Source organism: Dipodomys ordii, unplaced genomic scaffold (assembly GCF_000151885.1).
Source record: "Dipodomys ordii isolate 6190 unplaced genomic scaffold, Dord_2.0 Scaffold12, whole genome shotgun sequence".
Taxonomy (NCBI): domain Eukaryota; kingdom Metazoa; phylum Chordata; class Mammalia; order Rodentia; family Heteromyidae; genus Dipodomys; species Dipodomys ordii.
The window spans coordinates 169,032-181,455 of NW_012267228.1; the positions used below are offsets into that span (position 1 = coordinate 169,032).

At 64.7% G+C, this 12,424-nt stretch overlaps 1 protein-coding gene across 2 annotated transcripts in view; it reads right to left on the bottom strand.

Moving 5' to 3' along the window:
• Iqsec1 (IQ motif and Sec7 domain 1) overlaps nt 1–12,424 on the bottom strand; it is a 78,143-nt gene that overhangs the window by 1,862 nt on the left and 63,857 nt on the right. The window contains exons 7-13 of one of the 2 annotated variants that reach the window (XM_013010491.1): nt 10,874–11,013; nt 10,480–10,509; nt 9,424–9,549; nt 8,331–8,430; nt 6,532–6,693; nt 5,599–5,775; nt 1,332–1,381 (exon numbers count right to left, since the gene is read on the bottom strand). In XM_013010491.1, the coding sequence (XP_012865945.1) occupies nt 1,332–1,381; nt 5,599–5,775; nt 6,532–6,693; nt 8,331–8,430; nt 9,424–9,549; nt 10,480–10,509; nt 10,874–11,013 (785 nt within the window). Of the gene's footprint in view, nt 1–290; nt 400–1,331; nt 1,382–5,598; nt 5,776–6,531; nt 6,694–8,330; nt 8,431–9,423; nt 9,550–10,479; nt 10,510–10,873; nt 11,014–12,424 lie in introns of those variants that run through there. The other variant, XM_013010492.1, reaches the window with a different exon arrangement.

A 12,424-nucleotide genomic window follows, 5' to 3' on the forward strand; every position in this document is an offset into this window, starting at 1 on the left:
GGCGTGGGTGGGGGGCAGCGGGGGGTGGCCGTGGGCGTGGGCCCCGTAGTGGCCGCCGTGGGGCCCGTGGTGATGCTGGTGGGCGTGCTGCAGGTGGGCGGGCGGGTGGTAGTGGTGGTGGTGGTGGTAGGGAGGTGGGTTCTGCATGTGGCAGTACTGGGCGTGGTGCCCGTGTGCCGGGGCCTGAGGCAGGCCCTCTGTGGGCCCGGGGAGGTGGCTGGCCGAGTGTGCGGGGTGGGGGGGTGGCGGGGGGCCCTGCGGAGGGGGCTTCCCTCTCCTACTCCCGAACAGGGAGCCCAGGAGGGAGGACGAGTTGGGCATGGCCTGGGGGGGGCGAGATGGACACTCTCGTGTTGATGTCGCTCTCCGGCGCATGTGAGGACTGCTAATGATGGACCCCTAAAAAGGAAATTCATAGAAATCAAAATTAAAAGATCTCAGAGCGCAGGTCAGAACCGTCTTTTTCCATGTTGAAGTCACCCACTGTGCTAAGCCCTCCGTCCACTGCCTGGCCGGAGGGGGCAGGCGCGGGGCCGGCCTCCTGACTGTGGAGGAGCCGGGCTCTGGGGCCTGTGGTCTCGGGACACAGTGGGGTGGGGTGTCTGTGCGCTAGGAGGGCGATGCGTGATAGGTGTAAAGCTGAGCCCTAAGCTCTCAGGCCCTTCTCAACTGGTTCAGAGCTTTGGCCCTGCCCGGCAGGGGTCCGCAGGAGGAGGCGACAGGACCCTGTGGCCTTGGAGCCCGTCCTGGGCCAGGCCCCGCTCCCTACTGCGAACCAGGCAAGAAGGGGAATCGGAGGAAGATCTGCCGGCCGAGGCGGCGGCGTGGACGGCGCTGGAGAGATGGAGGATGAATGAAATCTCATGAGACCCGCCCTGACTTCCTCTGGCACGCTCCTCCCGCACCCTAGCTGGGCAATCCCATGGTGTCCTGACTGCAGACACAGCCAGCGAACTCGGGAGGAAGCCATGGGAGGGCAGAGCGCGGGGAAGCCGAGGGAGCAGCACGTCCGGCAGTGAGGGGGGGCGAGGGGCGGGCCCGGAGCGGGGGCGGAAGCCAGGGCGGTTAACCATGCTCGGGGCCGGGGGCTAGGCTCGGTGGAAATGAACGCACAATCCAGAGCAGCCCCGCCGCTGGGCAGGGGTGAAGCGGTGAGAGGCGCGGATGCTTCTAGAGGAGAAGCCGCATGCATGGGCAGCAGGCAGGGCGGGAGGGCCGAGGCTGAGTCTCTGGGGAAGGGGAAGGAAGAGCAACACAATAGAAAACAAAAAGGCCACAGATATAACCAGGGACGGCGACAGGACAGCCAGCGACGAGGGCCTCCTACTTACTTCCACATTGCTCTCTAGCGATCCCGCACTGCTCCGACGCCCTCGCTTCCCTGCCCAGAACATGCAATACCAGAGGTTAGACACGCAGGCCGCCGCCGCCTCCGGCCTGCCTGCCGCCGCAGCCGCCTGCCGGCCGTTGCCAGGCGGGGGCGGGGCTGGGGGAGCTGGCAGCGGGGGCCGTAGGGAGCAGGCACTGGGCGGAGGGGAAAAAATGTCTCATCCCAGCCCCGACCTCCTCCTCCTCCTCCTCCTCACGGTGCTCTGCAGGGGGGCCTGGGGGCTGAGGTCTGCGCACGGCCCCACCACCCCACTCCTGTCTGCTCTCGCCCGGCGCGGGGCAGGGTGCAGGCTGGCTCGGCTGCTGGCAGGCTGGGCTGGGGCAGTTTTTGCAGGAGCACAAACACCCACCACTGCTCCCAGGCCTTGCGCCACGGGAGCTCACACACACACATGCGCGTGTGCATACACACGCGCGCGCACACACACACATATATATATATGTACGTGTCATGTCCACGCTCATGCTCACATATATATATCCCCACTGCCTTTGGGAAACAGCAGGTAGTGGGCAGGAGGAGAGGAGACTGGCGGCCCGTCTCCTGTCTCTGGGCTGAGTTTTAGTTTGTGCAGTGCCCTGGTTGGGAGCAGATCATCCTCCCAGAATGCTGGCCCAGCCAGCTGGCTCAAGACCCGAGGCCCACTCTGGCCTGCAGTCCCTGGCGAGGGCTTCTCCTCGGCTTTCTGCAGAGCTTCAGGCCCCGGGGCTGCTTCAGCCTGCAGCGTGGTTCCCTTCTGGATCCCGCATGAGCGCCCACCCATACAGCACGCTCACCCGGACAGCAGGGTGGAGCATGCGACGCACAGCCAACTTGTTTGTGTTCTTTCTAGGTTGGACAGCCCAGATGGCAAAGAGGCTGCTGTGTGTTCACTGGCCCGGGGCTGCACCTCCAAAGCAGGCCAGGTGGTTGGAAATAGCGTCTGGTTCCTTGAGTCTTGCTAGAGCATACAGAGGACATTGAGTCCCTTCACCCGGTTGTCTGGCCCAAGCCAGACAAGTTGGGTAATAGAAGGCCCCAGCACGGGGCAGTGCAGGGGTGTCTGCTGAAGCTGTGGACACCCAGGGAGGCCGGCCCTTGCTTGGGCGGGAGGGCCCCTTCCCTCGGTGCTGTGCGGGGCCGGGCCTGTCCGGCTCTGCTGCACCTCCCTGGGAGCAAGGGCTTGATCTCAGCGCAGGCCTCCTCTGTCTGCAGGAGCCACGTCCCCAGCTATTTTCACTGTTGTCGTTGTTGTGTGCGCGTGCGCGCGTGCGTGCGTGTGCTAGTAACGGGGCTTGGTCTCAGGGCCTTGAGCTCTTGCTTAGCTTTTTCACTCAAGCTGGCACTCTACCACTTGCGTCATGGCCCCGTTTCTAGCATTTTGCTGGTTAGTAGGAGATAACAGTCTCCCCGGTTTGTCTGCCTGGGCTAGCTCTGAAGATCAATTCTCAGAGCTCCGTTTCCTGAGTAGCTAGGATTGGGAGAGCCACCGGTGCCCGGCTCTAGCGGCTACTGACTGGACTCTCACATTCCTGCTTGGGTGACCTGGACAGCAATCCTCCCATACGGCTGGGAACACGCCACCATGTCCGCTTTTACCGAGGGAGGTGATCTTGTGAATGGCGGGCCAGCCTGGAGCCACAGCCCTCCGGACCTGTCTTCCAGATGTGTGCCGCCACACCCGGCCTTGCGTAGTCTCGGTACCTTTACCTCACGGTGCTCCCCAGCTCTTCCCAGCAGCTGGGGCTCTGGCGTGCTCCACGCGCCGGCGGCTGCTCAGGCTCGACTGGCTTCCAGTGTATACCACGGATGCTCCGGTCTCCCCTGCTCCTCCCCTGCTCCGGTGAGTGCTCAAGACGGCACTGAGGGCTGGTGCCACAGGGACACGCCCAGAGTCTGCGGTGTCAGCAACACTGGCCTGGGGGCCTTCCAGGCTAAGGGGGACCCCGGCTGCCATCCGGGCCGGGGCAGGTAGCGGGCCCGATGCCAGGGCCCTAACTGCGGCTGCCAGTGTGGCCTGTGGCTGAGAGCTGCTTCCCGCTCACAGGCCGGGCCGGGGCCTGCAGCTTGCTCTCGTCCACTCCTCAGCCAGGCGCACTGCTCTGGTGCCTTCCACCTGTCCTGGGCACCATGCTCACAGGCCTCCCCGGGTCTGTCCTGGCCCGCGGGGTCAGCAGACAGCCGTGGCACAGGCTGTCTCTGCTCGGTGTGGACAGGGCTCAGGCCACTCACGACGAATCCCGCGTCCTCTGGTGCTGCCCGCTGTCCGGAGCCTTGGTGGTGCTCATCTAGAGCAGCTCGGCTGCGGCGGCCCCGGCTCGCCCGCCCTGGCTGCCTCCACCGCAGGCTCTCCTCCCCCCTTGCCCGCAGCGGGCGGATGACACCAGGCAGTTCTAAGCTTTTCCCACCTCCTTAGTGCAGCTGGGAAAACTGAGGCTCATGGTGTACCATGGCCAGGTCCAACAGCTAAGAACAGCAGGCAGAGCGGCACGCAGTTCCTGTGGTCTGCGCATGGGCAGCAGGGGACCCTGGGGTTCCGGGGAGTGTGCGCTCCCTGGGGACAAGGTGCCATCCGCTCAGGCCTCTGCAGTGCCCATCTCGGAGAGGAGCTGGGGCTGGGCCAGGCCTGACCGCCCGGGCGTGGTGTATCTGCAGAAGGGCCGGCTCCCGGGCCCTCAGACTGCGGCCACTGCCAGCGTCCCAGGTGTCTGTGGCCGGCTGTCTCCTAGGCAGGTGACACGGACGTCAGGCGACTGCTCACAGGTCTGCAGTGGCAACAGGCCGGCCCTGGCTGTCCCTTATGAGAGCCACCTCAGGCTTGGCACGTGACCGCCTTCAGCGGGGCAGGCCCAGGTGCCCGTGCACACATTCCTCTTCTCCTGCCGCCCTGCTGGCATCTTCTGGGTAGGCTGCTGGCCTTCTGTGGTGGCCTGGGATCAGACATCACGCCCCTTCACTCGTAGCTTTTGGAAGGCTCTGCTGGTTGTTTCTTATTGCAGGCCCAGAGAGCACTGCCCCATGGAACTCTACGGGGCCTCAGAGCCGGGTCTGGTGGGCACCTGGCCCCAAGGCCTCAGGCTCAGGCTCAGGCACCGCTACCTGAGGGACCTGTGGGTGGGGTGTGCTGGGCCTGCCACACTGCACAAACTCAAACAGTCCCTGGCCCACAGCCTGCAGAGGCCCTGGCAGCTGGTGACGGGTGGCTGGGCTGAACAGCCACTGGGAAACCAGTGGTTCTCAACCAGGGCCGAGGTGCTCACAGGAGTACCCAGCATTGTTAGATGCGGGGACCAGACAGGCGTCGTGGCCTGGGGGCGGGGGTGGGGGGCAGAGGCCAGCACAGCTCCTGCAGAAAGGAATTGTGTGGCCCCGTGTCCAGGTTGAGAAGCTCTGGCTTAAACCTTCATGCTGGTGATGGATTTTACATTTTACTATGGAAAAAGATGACAAAAGCAAAGAAAAAAAAACTACACAAGGAAACAAAAAGGAGTCTGAGGAATGAGCAAGCCACATGAGGCAGTGTTGCATGGGGTGGGGCGGGGTGCGGTGAGGGGCAGGCTTTGCCGGGCCGGTCTCGGCCATGGGGTCCTCTAGACAAACAAGGGCCACCCCAGCTGCAGGCGCGCGCCTGCTGCCCCGGGAACCGCGCCGCGGCGAGCTGCCGAAGCCTCGCCCCCAGCGCTGCCCTGACAGTGCTGCTGCTCCCCGAGGCTGGAGAGGCTTCACATCCCCTCGCTCCCGGGCTCCCGGGAGGCCCAAGGGCTGCTGCTTGCTGGCATTAAATGACTGGCAGCAACTTAAGACACATGGACAAGGAGACAGCACCACAGCCACAGTGCACTGGCTATCCGGCACCCTAGAACCAGCCACACTCACGGGGGCCACAGCCTGAGCGCTGGATAGAAGCCTGGGGTTCCCAGGAAAGAGGTCCTGAAGGGAAGCAAGACCAGGACAGGGGGTCCCCAGGCAACGCTGAGGGCTTCAGCAATTTCATTCATCAGCAAAAAAACACCAGGACGCAGCGGCACAGAGAACGTGGATGGGCCGACCAGGCCTCGAGTGGCGTGCACAGGTCAGTGAAGCGTAAAGAGAAAGCAACGCGGGCCTTCCCGGCTGCAGCACGCCGCCCGTACCCCAAGACCAGGCCTCTGCCTACCTTCCTGGGTTGCCCTGTCTGTGGGGGAAAGCTGGAGCTTGCGCGCCTGCGTGCGCGGGCCGGCGGCTCTTACCTGCGTCCGAGAGGTCGCGCAGGGAGCTGCTGAGGGCGCTGCGCTTGAGGCCCTCGCCGCTGGCGTAGCTGTCGTCCAGGCAGGCCCGGCTCAGCGTCCCGGAGCCCGGCTCCTTCTTCAGACTGGAGCACTGGGACATGCTGGGCCGGACGACACCCTTCTGCTTTTCCAGCTCCGCTGCAATGGGGGACGGAGGGGGAGGAGGTGAGGCCACAGGCTGGGGCAGCTCCGCCCGCTGCCGGGAGAGGGGTGTGGCGAGGGGCACATCAGACGCCCTGATGCCTTTAGTCCACCGCAAAGATGGCAGCACCTTCTCCTTGCTAGTGGACGGGCAGAGCCGGCCAAGCCGCTCCGACGGGGGAGGCTCTGCAGCCACTGTCCAGAGGGCAGAGGGTGACCCCATGTGGCTGCAGTGAGATAGGAGCCGAAGGGCCGTCCCGCCTGTGACCTGCTGACACCGGACCTGGCAGGAGCGCCGGGTAACATCACGAGAGGCGCTCAGCCCGGGGCCAGGGTTTCCTAGGATGGGTGGCGTGCTCCCAGAGAGGGAAGGATCGGGACCACAGGCCTAGAGGCTCGGGGCTGTCACAGGACAGGGATGTGGGGACCAGAGACAGACGCGAGACCTCAGGCAGCCCAGCATTGCCTGCCACGGCCACGCCACGGCCCAGGCCTCTATCCGGGGCTCCTCCCTCCCGCACTCCGCCAGGACCCCCTCTATCCGGGGCTCCTCCCTCCCGCACTCCGCCAGGACCCCCTCTATCCGGGGCTCCTCCCTCCCGCACTCCGCCAGGACCCCCTCTATCCAGGGCTCCTCCCTCCCGCACTCCGCCAGGACCCCCTCTATCCGGGGCTCCTCCCCTCCCGCACTCCGCCAGGACCCCCTCTATCCGGGGCTCCCCTCTGCCCTCCCCGCACTCCGCCAGGACTCACCCTCTATCCGGTGTTTCTCCATCTCCTGCACTTCCGCCACCGACTCCCGGAGGTCATCAGTGAACTTCTTCCGGTCCTGAGGATTGGGTGCGTTGAAGTTTATCAACACCTTGACGTCTGCCCCGGGGACAGCGGACGTGAGGCGGATGCCGTGAGGGTAGTCTGCAGGTGGAGGAGCCGGAGGGCCTGGGTTCAGTGGGCTCTGCCGGAGCCCACCACGCCCAAAAATGAGCAAGATGTGTGCGCTGCCAGAGGCTGGGGGGGGAGCAGAATGGCCTCCTCCCACCCCACCACGGCCACACCGTGTCAGGATTGCACAGGGCCTCACTGGCTCCCGGCACTGAAGGTGGTGGAAATACCCCTGGCCACTGCCAGATGCCCAGCCCCACAGGGGGGCAGGTGGCTCTGGGATGGGGGTGGCAGCCTGTCCCCTTGGGCTGTCCTCCCGACGGGCTGTGCGGTGAGCCTCGGACCCAACCCCAGCGATATGCAGCTCCAGCCCCTGCTGCCACGGGCGTGTTTTGGAGTCTCTGGACTCTGGGCTCCAGTCTCCCCAGCGTGGCTCCTAGTTTAAGGTTCTCAGCGCTAACACTGTGCCCAGACCAGGCAGAGGGCGGTGCAGGCCTCGGGAATGGAGTGTGGACAGGCCACTGAGGAACAGAGACCACAATGTCTACATTTTGACATGAAGATGTAAATATCGACTCCACAAATCTCTGCGAATGTTCAGGGCACGAGCAGCACGCTCAGAGTAGACTGAGCCCAGGGCGCAGGCCCCCAGGTGCGAGGATGTAGGGCCGCAGGGCTCACGGCCCGCCCTGGCCAGGCTGCTCTAGGCGTGCCAGGAGGCGAGCAGCAAGGCCACCTTTGCACTGCGGGGAGGGCAGGAGGAGGCACGGGGATCCTCAGAGGTGAGCTTGCTGCGGTCCCACCTCTGAATCCACGGATGGAAGGCTGACAGATGGAGACCCAAGATGGAGAAGCACCCACCGCCTGACACACACACCCTGTCAGCACCTTCTCCTCAGTCTCTACCAATCAGGAAGCTTGCCTGGCCCCTACCCCAGGACAACGGGCTCCCAGCTCAGGGACTTCGGATGGGACAAAAGCAGTTGGAAGAGCCGGGCGCTGGTGGCTCACGCCTGTAATCCTAGCTACTTAGAAAGCGGAGATCTAAGGACTGTGGTTTGAAACCAGCCGGGCAGGAAAGTCTGTGAGCCTCTTAGCTCCAAAAGGCCAGAAGCAGAGCTGAGGCAGAGCCGCAGCCTTGAGCTCAGGGCCGCACTGGACCCAGGGCTCAGGCTATAGCACCGACAAGGGACAGAAGTGAGGGAAAGTGGGTGGGGCTGGGGAAGGGCCGCTGACAGGGAGGCAGCTGGAGGAGGGAGCTGGCTTCCTGCAGCCCCAAGTCCCCTCTGCAGGTACAACTCTCTGGGGGCTTGAGAACCAGTCTCCACCACATTCACGGTGTATGCAGAGAGCCGGCCTGCACATTCATGTAGAGGGGTCCCCACCCCCCAACATGGGGAGCAGCGATACACCCCAAGAAGAGGCTGGGGATCAGAAACAAGCCTTGTAGCAGGATGGCCCTGAGCTGAAGTCAGACCCCAGCAGCTGGGGCACAGCCCACGGCGCCCAGAGCCTTCGCTGCCAGGCCTACGGTACTTCCCGCCCTTCTCGGACGTTTCTGCCTCCTGTCTGGGGCAGCTGCATTCCCCAGGCTGTGCTGTGGGTCCTCTTGGCCCCCAGCCCTCACACACAGGTGGCCGGCAGACACTGCTGCAGGCCAGGGCACTTACACTGGTTCTCGAAGAGCAGGACCTGCATACCACACAGAGAGAAGGATTGCCGGAAGCTGTATGTCACTGAGTTTTTCTTCTTCTGGAAGATCTTGGTGACCTTGGGGAACAGAGACACGGCTGAGGGCCATGGAAGGGATGCCCTTCCACGCCGCGCCATGAGTCAGTTCCTGCGATGCCAGCCGGGGAGGCACCACTGTCCCGTGACACAGCCAAGATGGCTGCAGGGCAGTGCGCTTCGGAGCCCGGGGCCTGGCGGGAGGCTGGGCGGCTCAGAGCGCAGTGGGAGGAGCCACTCCCGAGGCCCAAGGCTGGCTCACAGACAGAACTTCCAGCCTGGCTGTACAGATGGGTACAAGGCCAGGAGCCACACGTTGCCCAGATCTGCCACGTACAAGTAAGAGCCGCCGCAGGTAAGGGATTCATGAAAGATTCGAAGATGTCTATCTGGACCCCAACCTTAGCAGTGGGGGTGGAGGCCTTTAAGAGTGCCCAAGCCCGCCGCGGACATGAACCTAAAGGCGGGATGTGCTCTCAGCCATGGGGTGGGCGGTGCCAGCCGCCTTGGGCTGGCACCCCTGTGCCTTCTTCCTGGTAAGTTCTCCATTTCCTTTTGGAAACCTGGCTTTGGTGGCTTTGTCCCTTAGGTCCTGGTAGACAGGACCCTGCCCAGCTCCAAAGCTGAGCCCATCGGAAAGCCCCGTGCCTGTGTGGTCTCCATGATTGTGGGCACCTGCGGGCTGAGACCCATTCTGAGAGATTCTGGAGGAAGGAGGGCATGCCACTGCTCCCCTGGCCACGCCTCCCTCTGCGATGGGAAGGTGCCTGGCAAGGAGCCCACCCAGGGTCAGCCCCCCAGCCCACACCCGACCCGGCTGAGTGCAGCCAAGGAGGAGCCTGGCTGCGGGTCGGCCGGGGATGAGGCGAAGCCCTCTGTGCTCATGGGAGCCGGGGAACATTCTCCCAGCCCTGCGTGTGCAGCAGCCTGTACGGCCTCAGGTTCTCCCGGGAAGCCCGCGCCAGCCCCGGCGCGTGCATCCATGGCAGACGCAGCACCGGAGCACACTGCGTCCCACGCTGGGCCATCACCTACCACCAAGAGGTCGTTGAAGAGGAAGATTTCTCGCTGGTGCAGCCCAAGTTTCTGGGGTTTATTGGGGTCTGGAACCTCGAAGAGCCGGCAGTAGCAGACCAGCCGCCGATGGGGCAGGGACAGCACCTGCGAGAGGAAACGGGCCATGGGCGCCGGCCCTCATGGAGGTGGAGAGGGCCCTGCACGGCACCGAGCCCGCACGCCGCCGCCGCCGGGGTGCACAGGAGCGTGTCCTGAAGCTGCGCGGGGCCGAAGGGGACTTGGCTGGCGCCGCCGTCCCCATGCGCCCACAGGAGCCTCTGTGAAGGCTCATTGCCCAACTGTGCCACAGCCACGCGGCCCGAAGCCAGGCCCAAGCCTGTGAGCATGCTGCACATGCAGGACGTAGGCATGGGGCTACAGGGTGCATGCGCTTGCGGGCAGGACGCACGACCGGCCGAGCATCCTGACTGCGGCTGCCAAGCGCAGCGCCTCGGCGCCTGAAGGGGAGAAGTGTGGCCCAGTCCGGCACACGTGGGGAACGAAGGGTGGGTGGGCAGGGGTGTGGTGGGCTGTGGGCAGCAAGGGTGAGTGGTGGAGGGAGGCTCCCCAGAGAGCGGGGAGGACCGTGCGTGCGTGCGCACACATCCGAGACTGGCAGGGGCTGTGGCAAACCCTGGTGGTGGTGGCAGGGAGCAGGGTGGTGGCGGTGAGGGGCGGGGCAGGGGCAGGTGGGCAGAGCAGAGCGAGCAGGGTGTGGAGGAGCGGGCAGAGGCCATGGGGAGGATTTTCTCCCAGGTCCAGGGTCAAGTGTCTGCACAGGAATGCAAGGCAGCCCCTTGGCTCTGACCTGGCCTCACAGCCCTCCCCTCTACCCCCTCCCCCCCCAATGTAGCTACAGCCTCAGGACCAGCAGAGGTATGGGGGTGTGTCAGAGTGCTTCTGATCACCCTGAATGAACCTGCCCACAAACAAGGCAGAGGGATGGGAGACACGCTGCAGAGGGACGCAGGGCATGCAGGGGTCCTCAGGGTGGGCAATCGGCGAGTGGCGTGGCAAAGCAGAGAAAATACTCACACAGCCAAGTCCATGATGAAGAGACCCAATCTGCGGGAAGACAGAGAACCCACGAAGGTGTTACTACTCTAAGGCTGCATCCGGGCTCCAAGAAACCCAGGCAAAGGGCAGAGGCCCGTCCCCTCTTCTGGGGCACCCAGAGCCCCACCCACCAAGGGAGGCCTGGGTCACCAAGAAAGGCACGTGTCCAGCGGCCATTCCCTGAGAGCCCTGTGCTCTAACACACAGCCCAGGGCAGACAGCCGCAGTTCCCCAACACCACGGGGCCAAGGCCATTCCCCAGCTCCCCTGGGGGAGGTCAGCCTCCACTGGCATCAGAGCTGTGAGCCACGGCCGGCGGAGCGCTGCAGGGCCGCCCCGTCGGGCGGCCCGGGATGCTGGGCCCAGCACGTACCGGCTTCTTGCCCACAATGAGCTTCTCCACCTTCTGCACCTGCGACACGTGGTCCTCATTGGTCTTCAGCTCCCGCTTCCGGATCCGCTCGTAGATCCCGATCAGCATCTCCCGGGGAATGTCCTCACCGTCATCCACGCCTGGTGGGGACAGTGGCAGAGATGAGGTGGCCGGAGCGGCAGGCTCCGTCCAGCCCCGGGGTCCCAGGCCCACTCTGGGTGCACAGGTGCCTCCAGTCAATTCAAGCTAGAACATGGCCCAGCCAGAGGGGACTGACACCCTGTCTGCAGCCCCGCCGTGCTCCAGCCTGAGCCCAGACTGTGATGGGGCGAGCAGGCTCCCACCCACAGGGGGAAACAGAGGCTGGGTCTGGGGCTATGCCCTGAGGCCCAAGTTCAGGCTGGCAGCTGAGAACCGAGTCCCTCTGAGCTTGCTGCCCTTCGCCAGCAGGCCGTGATGCTGCAGGCTGACCACGGCTCCGACGCCACCTCCTGCCACAGTGGAAGGTGCTCAGCCTGCCCAGCAGGGAAGTCCTGCTCACCTGCAGCCAGCCTGACCCTCAGCCCCTCACAGGCCTGCGGGGGGGCCTCTCCAGGCCACAGGTGGGGGGCTGAGGCGCTGCTGCTTCCCAGGCCTGTCAGAAGGGCCTGATGCCCTCTGGCTACAAGTACCTTTGTGGTACACCAGCTGCTGATGCACAAATGGCTGCCGGCCAGGTGACCGGGCCACACCCGTGCCGGGACCTTAGACTTCCTACTGCGCATGTGTCCCGGGTGGGGAGGGCTGTGGAGGAGCTGGCTGAGTAAGCCGGCGTCGGGTACGTAGGCCGCAGATAGATGGAGAAGGACAAGTGTGGTAGCAGCACAGCGGACAGACGGCAGGGGTGGAGGCTCCGAGGCGGAACCTCGACTCTTCCGTATTATTACACAGACTTATTTGCTTCTTTATTTTTAGCTGTATTTTTAAACTACAGGCTTTGAGCCGTCTAGGGAAGTGCTCTATCACTGGGCCATGTTCTCTGCTCTCATGCTTTAGACTGGCTGCAGGCTTACAGCAAACTCACAAGCAGATTTTTCTCCAACCACAGGTGGGCTCCCCTGGGCGTGTCTGGCACCGGTGAGCGGTGATCATGGCACCGACACGTCACCAGCACCCCAGGCCCAGGTGGCTCTCGTGGTCCAGGCCCAGGCCCAGGCGGCTCATGTGGTCCAGGCCCAGGCGGCTCTCGTGGTCCGGGCCCAGGCCCAGGTGGCTCTCGTGGTCCAGGCCCAGGTGGCTCTCGTGGCCCAGGCCCAGGTGCAGGTGGCTCATGTGGTGCTGGGCCCAGGCCCAGGTGGCTCTCGTGGTCCGGGCCCAGGCGCAGGTGGCTCTCGTGGCCCAGGCGCAGGTGGCTCTCGTGGTCCGGGCCCAGGCCCAGGTGGCTCTCGTGGTCCAGGCCCAGGTGGCTCTCGTGGTCCAGGCGCAGGCGGCTCTCGTGGTCCGGGCCCAGGCGCAGGCGGCTCTCGTGGTCCGGGCCCAGGCGCAGGCGGCTCTCGTGGTCCGGGCCCAGGC